The 16,995-nt window shown below is 40.3% G+C and overlaps 1 protein-coding gene across 7 annotated transcripts in view; it reads right to left on the bottom strand.

The window, feature by feature from the left end:
* The window catches only part of KCNMA1 (potassium calcium-activated channel subfamily M alpha 1), a 474,521-nt gene extending 458,202 nt beyond the window's left edge, over positions 1-16,319 (bottom strand). For 4 of the 7 annotated variants that reach the window (XM_082054435.1, XM_082054436.1, XM_082054430.1 and 1 more), the window contains exon 1: positions 14,821-15,468. In XM_082054435.1, coding sequence (XP_081910561.1) covers positions 14,821-15,132 — 312 coding nt within the window. In that variant the 5' untranslated portion in view covers positions 15,133-15,468. Of the gene's footprint in view, positions 1-12,328; positions 14,769-14,820; positions 15,469-15,531; positions 15,586-15,703 lie in introns of those variants that run through there. The other 3 variants (XM_082054432.1, XM_082054433.1, XM_082054434.1) reach the window with 3 other exon arrangements.
* Positions 16,320-16,995: the final 676 nt, after the last annotated feature.

Below are 16,995 nucleotides of genomic sequence, written 5' to 3'. Positions count from 1 at the left end.
ATAGTAACAGACTTTCTTCCAATCAGGATAAAAGGATCACATTGTATAGCACCAAGGTAACCAGAAATCCATCTGGATAAATATTAAAAAATTAAGGTGTAATTTCTCACTAAAACTGAGCCCTCATGGCTTCAGCCAAAGGCAGACTGCAGACACCTCAGCACTCAGAAGCCCGATACTTTAGAGCTCCTTTAAAGCACGGGGCGCTGCTTATTTCTGCTACACACATCAACTAGCTCCAACCTGGAAGCCTCCTTCCTGGCCTAAATCTATTTCTGGTCTAGCTCAGCTCAAGACACTCTGTGAAGGACTCATGAGGCTTATAAAGAGGGCAACAGAGGAAGAAAATCAGATATTTAATTTTCTTGTGGACAAAAACCTGGTCACATATCTCCAAAGACTACTACATTATATTGTTATTTGATGTACCATGCATTTTTCAACTCAGTTGACCAATACCACAAAGCAGCAAAGTTTTGAATAACATTGAGCATTAGCCTACTATATATATTGCAAATAACTATTTCAGACCTCTCTTTGCAAAGTAGAATAGCCTGAGACATCAATCTATTTCTCCTGTAAACATACAGAAACAGCATCAAACCTTCTCTGACTTCTGGTAATCAGTCTTGCCAAAATTCTGCCACTAGCCAGGAATTATGAATCACACTCAGTATAGCAACAGACCTCTATGTTCTCATGTTCACCCCCTGAAAAAAAATAGGTAATTTCCAAACATGGACTGATAGTCTGTATGTAATTTATTGCAATGTATACCTACTCTGTGTTGAGAGCATAGACTTTAGATGAGATGAAAGAAAACAGCGTTAAAAATCTAAGTCCAAAACCACTGCATTGAAGAATTCAGTGAACATTATAACATACCAACAGGCACACTGATTAAAAAATAAGTGTAGGAATGGCCTAGAAAGGCATGAGAAAGCACTTTAAAAAATTATGTAATATTCAGTGTTTTCTTTTCACTGTCTTCTCGCAGAGCAGCTACTTCTGTGATGTATATTGCTCTCATCTTGCCACTTTTCTTTCATTCCAGTCTTGAAAAGCTGTGCTAAATTTCCCAAGGGCTCATCATTCAGTAAGTATGCCTGTTACAACGTACTCATGTGTCTCTGCTGTAACAGCTATTTCGACAAATAAACCACATAAAATTCTTAACAAATCTACAATTACATGAAAACACTAGAATTATTAAAAGCCAATGCAACATATTAAATGGCTGACCACAGCTTTTATAGTCATTTAGCTGCTAAATCCGTCCTTATTATCTAATTAATTGATTTGAGAGTATTTCTAGAATTTATTGTATTTCTACAAATGAAAAACATATTTAATGGCCTGTTCTTGCATGCTTTCCACAATCTATTACAGACATCAAAATGAGCATAACACTTATTCTAATAGAACAGTACACTGTAAAAATGTATCCGGTGCAATTGTTCATATTTATATATATAGAAATATGTATCTATAAAGCCATACCATAGGAATGGAAACATTCAGAGAATATAGCTGGGCAGAGAGCAGAATTAATAGATTGCATAGAATTTTAATATCAACAAATTAATGTCTAATATAGAAAGAACTCCCAAAAGCTATAAAGACTTGCCAAAATAAGATTCCTGAAAGAAGAATGTGAATCAACTAGTAACTGGCTTTGGTTTTGACTTCATGATAAGAACTAAAACATAGACCAAAAAGTCAAATATTTATTTCCTTTCAAAAAAATAAAAAAATAAGGATTTCAGTATCATATTTTCTTCTCTTTCCATTAAAAAAAAAAAAATGTGGTTAAACAGACAGTTTTGTAACTATTCCAATTTTGGCAGAACTATATTTCCCTGAAAAATATTTGTTAAAAATTGAATTCAGCCCTCTACATTATGAAAAAACAAACAAACAAATAAAAAAAACCAACAACAACAACAAACCCACAACACACACACCCCAAGATTTATATAATCTTACAAGCCACCTAGAAGCTTTTACTTGAGAGTTTGAGACAAGTGAGACAGATGAGACAAGCTCTTCCAACCTTCATATGAAATATTCTTGTCACGGTTTGCTAGGTTTGTTGTCTGTTTTAAACTACAAGAAAAAGTTAAACTCAAACAGCAAGAAATAAAAGCACAAACAACAGTGAAAAACAATTGATGGACAAGGACGGACTTTGACTTAAAGGCAGGAAATCAGTTGTTTTGTTTTGTGTTTTCTTTTTAAGCTGGTTAAAGATCTAGCTACTAAGCTCCTAAGTTCACAAAAAGCTCTATGGCTTACTTTCGCCATCTCTTTTAAAGTCATGTCTAAAGGCCCAGTCACCTGCCCTGCCCTCAAAATACCCCAAAGTCTTCTATCAGCCACACGCTCCATACCATAAGCAATGACACAGAAATCATATCTAACTAGTGCCATAATAAAAACAGAATGTGCATTAAGAAGCCCTGGCAAATTACAAACCCTGCATTGCAAATAGACACTGTCCTTTAATCCCTTCATTACCATTTATTTACTAATCTAATTCAATTCTTTCCAGCATTTATACTATTTACCTTTTGCATGCCAACCAAAGCAGGTAATACAATTCATTTTTACAGTGATTGCCACATTCCTATTCCCAGTGATGCAATGACTACATTGAAAGCATTGTAAAGAACAAGGTGATTTTGGCAACAAAAACATCTGCATAGAGATTTTGTATTCTTACACAAACATAAATTTGGGGGCAAAAATGAATTTGCAGCATACCTTTCATGATTTTTTTAGTTCAAATAATAGCTTTCCAAATTTTAAACAGATACTGATTGATTTTCAAGCAAACCCATACAGGGAATCATATCCTGTATATAGGATGTATCAAATATATTTGTATAATTAATAATGCAAAAAATATTTGGCTTACTAGCAATGCAAAAGAAACAAGCATTTCAAATTATCACATTAACCCTTTACTTAAAAACAACACTACACAAAAAGCAAATAGTCTTACAGCAAGATTAGTCTCCTGTTTGCAATGTGTCACAGGTTACACTGCCAGTTATGTAATGCATTATATGTTTATTTTGGCTCAAATGCTTTCACCTGTTCTTCTCCCTTGGCATTGCTAGCACTACCAGATGGATCTGGTTTAGATTTAATTAGTTTACCCCATCTCCAAGGATTTCAAATAGTGAAGAACTGACTAGAACCCTGGTTCTTTCCTTTCTTGGAGAGAGGGGGAAAAAAAAAAAAAATCTAGACACAGAGAGATTTTCCTTTTAAGAACAGACTACAACATTCACAAATAAGTATCTAAAGAGAACACGTGTTGTTCAAAGCAGCTAAAAATAGTACAATCAACAAACATATGTTTAACTGGGAACCTAGATTCTAAAAGTAACATTATTCTTTAAATCCAGTGTGGGTGTGAGTATTCAAAAACTGTTTTGTTTTTTAATGGCAATGGAGCAAGCATATTCAAAGCGTCTGCATATAAAGTGAATACCACACACTGCATACTGGACTAGACAGATTCCCTTCCTGTCATCAGTCTTCCTTCCCTTCACCATACTATTTTTCTATTCTTACAAATTCCTCAACACACTACCGCTAAAATCTCATTTCATCCAAAATAAAGGTTCACAATTCTTTTATTCACTGCTTACGTAAAAAGAAAAATCTTCAAGAAGGGAACTTAGTTATAACCAGTTGTAGTTCTTTAAAAATAATAACTCGTCTAATAGACTTGCAAACCATGTTCCCTTTGTAAAACTAACAAATGGAGCAATTGGACATACATTAATGAAATAACCTGCTCATCTTCATCACTAGCTTGCTTTATATGGACTGGAGCAAACCAATTCCTTCACAACCCTCCTCTTCTCCTGGCTTTCTCCCTACTATCTGCCTTCAGAACATAAAATGCATGAGACAGTGGATTGCCCCTTTGTCCAAGCTGGTAATAGGATCTGGCACAACTAAGCCTGCAAAACCACATGGCCTCTGAATACCATAATAATAAAAATACTTCAGATAGACCTTTTAAGGTAAGTCAAATTTTGAATACACTACACTCCTTGTATAGAGTGGAACATTTTAAAACAATATCCTCAAGCCCTAGCAATGAACTTTCCCACTTGCAGAAAATACTACAAAAACCACAAGTCTTTCAGTCCTCTAAATGGAACTTAAATGGTGCAGAAGCATTGACAAACAATACTTCAAACACATCAACAAGAAACACAAACCAGCTTACAACCAGTGCTGGTACCTCTCCGAAGCTGGTCTCCATAAGGGATACACTGCATCCCTCTGCATATTAAAACTTTTCCATAAATGTTTAGCTTGGAGTGTCACACATCTACACAGGAATCTCAGGTTTTTAACCTCAGAGGTCTCGTGGCATGCATAAAGGGCATCAACTCAAGACTACATAACCCAATCAGAAGCCCAAGACCAGAAGACAAATAAAACCAACTTATAATTAAATTCTGAACAATCCAACAATCAAAAAAACCTTGACATCAATGTAGCATTGTCTACAGAATCTGCATAGTTAAACCAGCATTTCTTTTTTCAGAAAAGAATGATCTAAGTTTAGCTTTATATTATTCTAAATTACTAGAAAGTAGCCAAATTAAACCAAAATAAGTTATCACATAAAAGCAGACACCCAGGAACCACCACCAATTTAATTACAGAGGTGAAGAACCCTTTACTTTAACCGATTTAATGGCAAAAACACTGCTGTGGTCTTAAGACACACAATTTGTTCTGAGATTAAGTGAATTGCCATTTTCATCAGCTCTCAGAGTACATTCTCATTTACCTATAAATCTTAGAGCCAACAGTTTTAAAAGTCAGGGCATTATGTTTTTTCTATAGGAGTTACACAACAGCCTACATTTACTTACCATTTAAAAACCAAACAGTATTTTGCAAGCAAACACAAACTACAGTCTTACATTCACTGCTGAATAAAATCCATCACCTGAAACAAAATTATTGGTCCCAAGGAAAAGACAATTCAATCTGAGAAATATGGTTATAAAAAAATAAAAGCCCACATTTAAAATTATTCCTGTACTTCGTGTTTTTAAAGATTTTTTGTATTGAGCTGAGAGAATATGAATACATGAGACACAATATTTAGAAGTTTGCTTATATTGCCAGGAGCTTTTCTAGAACTTTTACCTTTAATTGAAGCTATCATTATCTTTCTCTCCACTTTTAATAAATGTTTTGAAAATAAAATCTCCAGAGCTCAAGTTCCCAGGGATAGGAAAAGCACTGAAAACAGTCAGGACACTAAGCTCTATCACCTGTTTTCTGAGACTGGATTAAATAGTCAACAGCTGCCTTAAATAACCTGTCCCAAACCATTTTCTTTCCCCTCAGTCAGGACAATTAATAATATTATCCACACAGACTTCATACACTCTCCAAAATTCTCAGATCAGTAAAAGAATTTGAAGTAATTTTGGAGCACTTACACTAAAACTAATCCATATTTCTGTCACAGCCCAATACCTGTGACATTTTAGGGCAGTAACGTATCATTCAAAGTCACAGTCTTACCATCATCTTTGCCAGCCTCCTGGTTCACCATCCCATCCTCAACCACCAGTCCAAGGCAACTGGCCAGGGCCAGCACAGCCAGGGCACAGAGAGCCCATCAGCACAGCCTGAACTCTGAAGACAGAGTTATGGCATAATAAAAAAAAAGAGCTCTCTGGAAGAGTAATTGTAGGAAGCTGTACAATACATTGCACTCTGCTTCAATTAAAATTCTCACAATTCTCACTTTTAAAACTTTTCAGTATTCACCTTTTACCCATTAAATCATTTCTGCTCAGTAAAAATGCCTAAAAACTATTATGGTTTAGGATCTGGAGCTACTACCACTTGATTGTCACAGCCTGTTTGCAACACAGCTCAGGTACCTTGTAGCCAGTCCCCTCTCAGACTTTAAAGTTTTGATTTATTAACACAGTCAAATCAGTTCATGATGGTGAGCCCAGTCTTAGTCAAAAATAGTGCTGCTATTAAATACTTAAGTTGCTCTGCTGGACCAGATTTGTTTTTTAAAAAGCAGTAAGTGATGTAACTCAGCTTCAACAGTCATTATGTCAGAGCAGGTATGGTTCAAATCACCTTCACTTCCTATCAAGTCATAAAGTAGATGTAAACACTGCATAATATGGCTGAAATAAACTCCTTATGTGAGCTGACCCACCTCTTAAGAGGACTCAGCTGTAAAGGATTTTATCAATTAGTAACTCAGCAGGTTTACTTTCTTACTGCATCCAGTGCAGTAAATTTGGAGTCTTTTCTGCAGTACCCTTGAACTGTTGCAGGCAGAAATACTAGCTATTTCAAAATGGAATGTTCTATTTCTCTGTGTATAAAAGGCAGACAGACAAACCTATGAAATCCTGGGTTTACTTTGTTGTTTAAAAAACTAGGTAAACGTTTCACCCTAGAGGTTTAACTGTTTTCCACCCCTAAAAATTATGAATAAATATTCTCTCATTCAACCACTCTTTAATAGGAAAGAAAGGTTTCTAAATACAATTTCTGAAATCAATTGTAAGGATACGTTTTACTTTTGTACACAGCTGGCACAGGAGCAAGATTAAGATCTATTCACTCTAAGACATTAGCATTTCTTACTTTAAAGAACACAAACCCAAAGACAAATAATGGCATGTACAGTCCATAAAGGCAAAGACATGGAAATGATAACATGTTCTGATTACACCCACAATTTCAGTGTTGGAGAATGAAAAATCTGTTTTATTTTATTTATTCTTTATTAAAGGTATTTCTAAGAGCAATTAGCTTGAAATAAACATTTTTTATTAGGGGGTGTGCATCAACCTTGTAGACAAACTTCTGGAATCAAATCTTATCATGCAGTTGGCAACTCAAAGTTATCAAGGTTTCCCTATAGTACAAAATCATTTAAGCTAACATTAACATTTTATTACTTAAATCATACAGGCAGAGCTAAAGCTCCAGACTTTGGACGGCATTTTCCACTTACAGTAAATTAAAACTTTATTATATCCTAGGGACACATTCCAGCAAAGCAACTAAGATTATTTTTGCAAAAATCAAAACTGTGAAGTTTTTAGTGTTATATTATTTAGGAACAACAGATCTATAACATGGATTCTGCATTTCTGACTCATGAAAAGACAACACTATACCTTACACATAAAAAGCAGAGTCACAGAAAGAAAATCAATACTTCGTCAAGTAAAATTTGGTATGGCCTTAAAGCAAAAACCAGACTGTCCCTCAATAGAAGACATTCCTTAAGCATATCATTCACATCTCTCTAAAAAAAGCACAACATAACAAATGGTGACTATAACCTTATATATAACTAACAAAAAAGCTAGAAAAACTTCTCATATAATAAAATAAATTTATCAGAAGTGTATAATCAAAGCATTAAAAAAAAACCCTCATGGGGAAAAATGTTCGCACCCCATACAGACAGACCCTGTGGTGTTGTCTCCTAACTAGACTTGTGATTAAAAGGAAGAGGAAAAAGGAGGTTTTGTTCTTCCAGCTGTTAAAACCGAAGTAGATAACCCACAAAATGTAAAACACCACACAATATCTATCTGCCTGTTGATCGGCAAACTCACTTCCAAAAAAATTATGATAAATCACTTGTAGCCAAAGGATTCACCACGATATCTGAAAGTATCTGAAGGGCTCTGCACCAGCTACAACCTTTATCTAGCAGTTAGCGACAAGCCACTCAAATTCTAGCCCAGTTGCTGCATTATGCTGCCATTGTTTATGTTACAGTACTGCTCAACACTCTTCTGGTCTTGGGATAAGATTTGTCTTTTTTCTCCACTATATGTTAGCAGTTCTGATATTTGAATTAGTAAAGTTAAGGACATGCAAAGGGATTTCCAGGACTCAGGGCTGCAGCTGCAAATCTGTGTCCATCTTGCAGGTGATTCATGGGGCAAGGGACCTTTGCCAGTTTCACTAAACAGGCACCTATTCTAAATAAAGAGCCAATATTTGCTGTTACACATCTGCTTGCAGAGGAGATGCCATGATTTTATATCATCAGTAGTTCAAGCAACCAAATTTTTATTTCAAAGGGGGACCTGGCAGAAGGGGTAAGTCTGAACTGGAATGGAAACATACCACGTGCAATTTTTAAATATCGTGTTTCTAATGTTGAAATACCAGACACAGTCAAGTAAATACATCTCACTACAATAAAAGAAAAAAGCTTTTGAAAGCTTAAAATGTTAACATAAGAATCATTTGAAAAAAATATCTCATTCATCTAGAACACTGTGAACATTCAGGCCTGAGTCCAAAACCATTGAAGTTATTAGGATGGCCTCCCTCTACGTCAACAGGCTTTGGATAACGCTATTTCTGTAAATCTCAAACAGATAAATACATGCAATATATCATCTTAAAGCAAACTGAACACATTTCAGTGGCAGCACATTAATTCAAACAGAGCCATGCATACTATATATGGGAATAAAGTGTTCCTCACAAAGAGGCAAACCTGATGTATTCTCAGGCCATAAATACCATCAGGATTCAAAATGGGCCTCTCCTGACTTTCCATCTGACAGGCATGGAAAATAGGTATCTATCTTTCTCATTTATTCATCCAGCGATGTTGTTGGAAAAAGTGCTAAGAAACTTCTGCTGTATTTCTGTTTTTCATTGTCACCCAGGGTGAGCTACATGCCATAGACAGAGTACTCGCACTTACAAACCATGAGGTCTAATCTGGAATTTGTGTATTTAGCACTGTGCAAAGTTGGCGTAAATGCCAATCTGCTCTTGTGATCTAACAGAATTTTGCACTCACTTTGCAGGCTGGGTGGAAAAGTCAAGCACTGCAGTCCTGGGAGAAAGAGGGAGTTGGACTCAGTGATCCTTATGGGTCCCTTCCACCTTGAGATAATCTATTATTCTGTTTCTAAGCCTTCAACCACGTAGCAGCATATGAACTCATTCCAGAAACACAGCATTTTATGCTAGCTTCTTAAAGTGTAGTCCCTTTGCTTTTGTCAGTGGAATTATACGTGGGGGAGAAAAAATATTTTTTAACTATTAACACCCACACAAAATGTTTCAGTAATCTTTCCCTCAGAAAACCTCCACAAGCTGTATTCACTGTGTCCTTCTCAGACTTCTGACAGATACATAATTTTATACAATGTGACTAGAGATGTTTAACAAAACCTAAAGGGTAACACATTCCATAATTTCACCTAGAGCTGTCCTGCAATCTCACACTACAGAATGCTTCAGTGCTGCTGAATCTGATCTTGACAAGGAATTATTACCAGCCAACCCTGAAATTCACAAAACGTTTGTCAACCTAAGTTGAATTCCACAGAATAGCAGAGCCCATCTCTGAAGGAACATTAACCATTGTTCTGTATTTTACCTGCTGACTAGAGATTACTGCTTCTTTTTAAAATTTTTCCATGAAGGACACTCTGTGATCAAGACTGACAATCCACTTTCTTGCAATAGTACAGGACAGACATGGAACATCATTGCTTTTTATATTATACTAATTAGATCCTGTCCCTCCAGAGGTTATGCTTTGGACTAGCGTTCTCTAAATTTTTCGTGTTTCTACCTCTGGGGCTGTAAACTGGCCTCATTCTGCACTCAGAAATCCCACTGCACCAAAACCGCATCTGTAGATCATTGTTATTTAAAAACTTTTTGTTCTCTGTTACAGGCATATCTTCTGTCAAGCTAAACTGGAAAAAAATTGTGAAAGGTAATGGTTTCCAATCAGCATTTACAGATCTGCAAACTTCTGAGAGTTGCAAATTCCTTCTGAGCACAGATTTTCTCCTTTAATGCGTGTTGCAAAGCCTTGAAATTAAGCATGATACCACAACAAAATAAAATTTTAGTCCATATTGTTTGGTTTACAGCTTAAATCCGTGTCCATACATTTCTTTTCTGCATGCACTGCCAGTTTTATCATGTGTTTATAAAATGCGAGATCCATTATGAGCTCCAGAGAGCCAAAAGTGTCTTTGTTTTCACAGCGTGGAAAACAGCAGCACACACTGCTCCATACCGGTGTCTTTTTCACTTGTAGAAACACCATGTGCAAATAGCTGTGAGTACCTTTTCTTCAGTCCTTGACCTCTCCACCATGTCCATCTCTCAGCTGGCAACCTGGCCAGTGGGACGCTCATGGAGTAATTACGCACAGACCACCTGACAGCCATGAGACAGGAATGATTTGGTGCCTTGCGCCAAGCTGCACATGTGACTGACAAGCGAAATGCATTACAGTCCGCTGCTAAGCCCCTGAGCCTCCCAGTTGTTCGTATGCCTCTGCTCCGTACATCTTCGAGAGAGTCAAGGTGAGGTTTCCACACACAGATTTAAATGAAAGGACCTTTGGGATTCCATGTCCTCACACACCTTCCAATGTACTCTCGTATTTTTCTCAATATATAATGCTTCGGTTTGAGTTTGTTTATATAGTTTTATTTGTAGAGGATGTTTGTGCAGGTATTATATTTCTAGGAAATCAACGAACCCAGGTATATAAGAGCCAGTTTGGTAGAAATGCTGCTTCTTTTAGGGAAAACTGAAATTCTTCCACTTCCAAGTTTTCTCAGGCCTTAGAGGTCTGAGTGAAAACTCATAACTTTTCGAAGATTTCTGCAAATATGTACAACCAGTAAAAATTGGGTTGTTTTTTTATTCAAAACAAATGAGAAAGTTGCTTGGTTTCTACTGCCAAGATCTAGCACTGTATAATTTATTAAACTTCCAAAATATGTTGTCCAATATCAAAGAAGGCGATTATGGCTTGTCATTTCAGACTAGCAACTGCTATCAATAATCATAAAGTAATTTCATTGTATATGTATATAAGTCCTGTATTGTGGGGAGGAAAAGCTCTGCAAAAGATTGAAATCATTCCAACAAGAGTACAGTGATAAAGTTACATCCTACCTGCTAGAGCCTGGAAGGCATAAGGTACATAAGAGGTACCACTCTTCGGGGAATCAAGAAGCAGTGATATGGGTTCTGGTATCACACTCTTCAAAAGGATACAAATGTCATTTCATTCTGCACTGGCTGGCTTCAGGACCTGGCTGTGGCCCAGACTTGTGCTCTCTCGTTGCACTGCTCCTTCTTGTTTGAGTTTGTTCAAATCCAAAATACAGTATCAGATAATGTCAGGAGAAAATGCCCTTCAGGAGCATAGAAAATGCAATAGCAGATCCACATAATTAAACAAACTACAAATTGTATAATGCACATTTAGCCACTATGTGTACTGTGTACCTCAGCATGTATATTTATTTTTTATTTTGTTATTTTCAGAAATGAGAGCAACTAATGGTGTCAGAGTCCAGCACACTGAATTTCAGTCTTACATTCTACTTTTCATACACTAATAGGAACGAGTTGGTCAAGGGACAAAGAAAAAGCAAAGAGAGATAAGTTCTTTAACAATAGCTAAGCATTCCTAAAAGTGTAGATGTAAACACTAAGGAGAAAAGCAGTATTTAAGTCTCTGCAATACTACTGTAGCTAATTTTGGAAGAATTACATCTAAAATTATATACCACATTAAATAAAGGAATACAAGGCCTTCAACTGTAATGACTCTCACATTATACAAAACACTGACAACACAGGTCAAGATTTACATTATGGTTTTTGACAGATTTTAGAAAATGTCATTTTGCAAAGCAAGTATGGAGCATAAAAATCCTAAAACTTCAGCAACCATTTTTAGTACATGATTAATATTAATGTTCCATTGATATATGATGACATGAATTCAATATGGAATTTTAAGGGGCAACGTTTATCATTGTTACCAGAAGTTTTCATATTTTTGACTTACAGTATCTTGATTTTTTAATCTCAAAAAAAAAAACAAACCCCACACCATGCATAGACACACACAAAAAAAAAACCACTGTAGTGAAATTTCATACTACAAAGTGTTAAATTGTTTATTTCCAGCCTTAAATTCAATGAGTTAAGGGGGGGGGGGGGAATCTAAATCCTTTTATGCAATCATTTAAAAGTGTTAAATCCCAAAACCAAGTTGACCATCATTGATAAATCTGAAGAATACAAAGTTGCACTTAGAACATAGCAGGAAACAAAAGAAACTTTTTGCAGTTCCAGGCAACAACATACATGGACCTGGGTGTTAGCACAGTAACTCTGTGAATTATTCACATATATGTGTGAATATATGTATGTGAATAATTCAATAAAAGCCACAGAAAGTAGACATAATTAAGATTTCTTTTAGGTCACTCACTGAGACTGCTCTTTATGTAGATGGTGAGACAATGTTGGATCACCCAACTCTGCTCCAACCTGCAGAGCAGCAGAAGAGGTAACACAGAGAAGGAAAGTCCTAACATGCAGAAAACTTCTTCAGTCCCACAGTAGGAGGAGCTACTTCTTGTAAAATTCCTTTAGCTAGCAGGTCCAATATAGTCAACATAGCATTTATATGCATTCACATTTTTCAGCTGCAGCCTCAGCAGCCTTTCCCAAGTTACCAGGAAGCACAAAGTGTGTGTTTGATAACAGTAAAGTTTAAGACGTTTCAAGTTGTTACTTCAGTTAGCCTTTATACCCTAAAAACTAGAAAAAAGTTTTGCAATAACTAGTTACTTGTTGCACACACAGAATTCCCTCCAATTCCCCATTTTAGCATGTAAGCAATGAAGGATCAGCCCTTGAAAGTTCCTCACCAGAGGCTTGGAAACCCTTACAAGTGCAACAAATACAATCTAAAGAGAGACATATATCTCCCCCTACCTGCAGAGTCCTTAATCCTCCTACCTCAGGGAATGATATTCACAGACATAGCTACTTCAGGTCTCAAACATGAAATAAACTCAAGTCTTGCAACCTGACATAGCCACGGTATGTCCAGTCACTCAGGCTTGAAGTGTTGGAACTTCTCAATGATACCTGCTATTTAGCAAGCTGATACATTTAGCCTAAGAGGTTTTAAAGACAATTTGGTAATGCCTTTCTGTACTGGTTAAGAAGTGAATGACCTGTTTTAACTGTGTCCCAAGAATGGACTATCAAACCAATTACACCCATCAAAACACTGCTTAAGAAGTCTTTGTACAAGTGCCTAACTTTTCCTTCTCTCAAGGAAAGAAGCATGAGGTGATAACCTGTAGGATTTTCTTTTTCAGCAAGATCCCTCATAGTCCTTGCAGATTCATCTTATCATGTGGAGAGAAAAATGCTAAATACACACACAAGAAACTGAAGGTAAGTCTTAACTACCCACCCATTCCTGAAAAATTGTGTTTCGCTGTTGTAGGATATGGCATTTTGCAAGATACACTTATTATCACAAATTTATTTGAGCTTTGTCATCATACCTGGCTAACAACTCTCTAAGAAAGTTCAGGTTTGGTTTTGAACAAAACAAAAAATGTCTACAGAAAAGCAATACTGCCTGGAAGTTTTCCTGAGATTAAGGCTGAGTTAAAAGCTCTTATTTATTCCTTATCTCTAGCAATCACTTCTTCCATAGATAGGCCAAGTAACTGTTCTACTTCCAACTGGGATGTAGAGGTTTGTTTCAGCAATCTGAACTGGACACCTACCTCGCTAAACCCAAACAAACAAGTACCATTAACTTCTCACACTCCAACTTTGTTTCTGGTTTCCCCTTAGCGTTGGATCACTCGTACAGCTGGGTTACATGCTGTATCAAATGTGTTTAGGGGGGAGGGGACAGGAGAAGGGGAAAGACAGCTCACTGTACGTCAAAGCAAGCCAGCAACCTAGCAACCATATATTAAAAGGTGTGTGTGTTTTTATGGGTGTCTGTGTGCCAGGAATAACTGTAGCAGATATTATTCCATTTGTAATCCAAAAAATGTGAAAAGGGAAGGGGAGAAACTCCAGCTGCTGGTCTATTTTGGGGTCTGTCAAAATCCACTTTCACAAATACAGAGTCTTAACACTTTCTATCCCATTTGTCTTAAACAAAAATTGAAGTTTAGACCTGAGCATGTTCTTGGCTTTGGTTTGAAAGAGACCTTTCAAACCAGAAGAGGACCTTACTTAATGTACTACACTTTCTTCCACCTGGTAATATGCAAAAATTAAAGGGGCAGACAGGTCGCCTCAAAGCTTCCACACTTAGGTTAAAATACTATTGATCTAGTTTGTTACTTACAAATGCTCTAAATATTCTTTATATCTACATTTCATTAATCAAACAGAAGTGCCAAAGATTCTCAGGGAGTGGAACTAGCTTTAAGAAGATTTACTTGAGTGAGAAGTTTACCTTTTCAATCTTGACAAAGTTTCTCATTCAACAAGAGAACTGAGAGTTTATATCAGTAAATAAACATTCCCACCCCTCCATCATATGTGGTCGTGGGGATGCAGAACAATTTCAGAACCACACTGTCCCACTATCCCAGCATGTGCCTCAGTGAGAGGGTGAGCCAACACCAGGTTTAACTTTTGTGCCACCAGGCAAAATCATATAGAGTGGGAGGGAGAGAGGGAGGCAGGGGGCACGTCTCGAGGCTGCACCAAACACCTCGCTCCTCCAGCCACACTCCCCACATTGCGGCTCCCAACAGCCTGTGGCAACCCTACCATGAGAGCACACGGCCATGCAACAGCTCCAAGGTGTCTCCTCCAGTGCCACCTCACACAGGTGTCCTGCTCTACGAGGCTGGGCTCCCACTACTCCTCCTCACCACCACCATCACATCAAACCATAACCGGCACCAGGAGGGGAAGGGCAAAGGCAGTTACCTTGTTTTTGACCCCGCAGTGGCAGCAGACAGTCCACAGGTACTTGAGGGTCCTCCACAGCAGGATGATAAACAGTCCCCCAAAGAAAGTGACCATGGATGAGGCGAGGAAAGCCCACCACATGCGCTGTCCGCGGCTATCGCAGGGCACCTCCATGGTCACCGGGATGATCAGCGCATCCATCTTGGGCACATTGACGGGGGAGGAGGACGAGTCTGTGTTGAGATTGTTGGCGTTGATATTGTTACTCATTCTAATGCCGCCGCCGCCGCTGCCGCCCGGGTAGGAGCCGCCGCCGCTGCCATTTGCCATAGCTAACAGCGAGCCGGGCGCGCAGGGGCTGCCGAGAGCTCCTCCCGCCGCCAGCGCCCCCCAAAAAACCCATCACCAGCCATATTGCTGCTGCTGCTGCCGCCGCTGCTGCTCAGCGGAAAAAGAAAAATAATAATAAAAATAAAAAGCCCCAAATCAAAACAAACGAAACAAAGCAAACAAAAATAAAATGAAGAAAAGCGACCGCACAATCCCCGGGTCCCTCTCGGGAGCCGACAGGCCGGTGAATTCCGAGCGTCCTCCTTGTACGGTGAAAATAATATATTAAAAATAACAATAATAACAAAAAGGTAGTCTTCTCCTCAGATTCCCACCCCTTCCTGCTCCCGCATACACAGCCCCCACCCCGCCCACCCCCGAAAAAAAATCATCCACCACCACCACAAACTGATGCCTCGGAGCGTCTCTCCAAGATACCCAGCGCTGCAACCCCGCTGGCCTCAGCGGGGATCTCCCAGCCTCTGCCGCGGATCTTCCCGGAGGTGGTCTGTTATTATTGTTATTAGTCTTTAACTTGTTATTAGCGACACTCAGTCCCCCCCCCGCGCACCCTCCTCCTCCTCTTCCAAGTCCAGCCCCTTCCTCTCCTCTTTCCCCCTCGGTGCCGGCAGCAGCCTCCTGTGGCTTCTAATTCATCCTCCGCTGGCCCATCTGTGCGTGCGCTGCCGCTGCTGCCGCCGCCTCCTCGCCCATCCTTCAGGAGCTCCCTCCAGGGCCCAGGCTGTCGCTCAGGCTGTTGCTCCCACACGCGCAGAGGCGCCGCCGGCTCCCCGCCCCTCCCTATCTGCTGCCGGGGGACGCGACGGCCCCGCAGCCGCGGCCCTGCGCGGGGCGCATGAAGGGCCCCGCGGGGAGGGGGTGCCGGGCCGGCCTGGGACGCCGCGCTGCCGCCGGGGGTGAGAGCGTCGGCTCAGGCGGGCTCCCGGCCCCCCATGGGCAGCTCCGCTCCCCGCCCCGCGGCCGCTCGGTCCCGCTCGCGGGGCCGCCGAGGCGCCGAGCGACCGCTCCGAAGGACGGTGAAGCGGGGGGAGCCGAGGCGCTTCACAGGTGGCGGCGAGGCGGTGCCCGGCCGCGCCGGGGAGCTGCCGGTCCAACAAGTCCTGCCGGCCCAAGCGGGTCCATCGCCGGCGCAGCGCTCTCCGCAGCCGCGGTGGGGCGGGGGCGGGCGGCAGAGCCCCCCCGCGCGCGGCCGTGCGCGGGGCTGGAGTGGCGGATGTCATGACGCAGCGGCTAACGCACGGCGCTCTCACGGCCCCGGCCCCCGCAGCCCCGCCGGCTCCCCCCGGTGCCGGTTCCCCCGGTGCCCATCTCCCCCAGCCCTCCCGCGCCGCGCAGCGCGACATGGGGAGCGCGGCCCCTCCGCAGCACGGCTGCAAAGGTGCCTTTGGGGGCGGCCGGGCCGGGGCTTGCAGATGGGGGCAGCGGGAGGGAGGGGAGGGGGACGCGCTCGGGGCTTGCAGGAGGCGGTTGAGTTGCAGCAGCAGGTGCCCGGGGATGCGAGCGGGGGGTGCTGATTTGGAAACGCGGAGACGGAGCGTGAAATAACTACCGGGGAACTGTGGCGTGGGTCTTTCTGCTGAAGGCGTTCTTGGTTTGTCTTTATTTGACACGGGGAGATACTGCAAAAGCTCCGCAAACGCACCGTAAATTGCTGCACATCCCAAGAACATTCCTGAAATTAACCCTTAGAAATATAAATAGCAATTTAAAATGACTCACTGGAGGGGAGTGGAATCCAGTAAGAAAATCTGGATATTTTTTGCCTTTTTTTTTCCCCAGATTCCCATTGAAAAGCAAATCTGTGTATTTGTATCTTTATTTATATAAAAAGTGAAAATCTCC

This window comes from Streptopelia decaocto (genome assembly GCF_964273445.1).
Source record: "Streptopelia decaocto genome assembly, chromosome: 5".
Classification (NCBI taxonomy): Eukaryota; Metazoa; Chordata; class Aves; order Columbiformes; family Columbidae; genus Streptopelia; species Streptopelia decaocto.
Note: the sequence above shows the minus strand (reverse complement) of the source record. Positions and strands in the feature narration are given on the sequence as shown.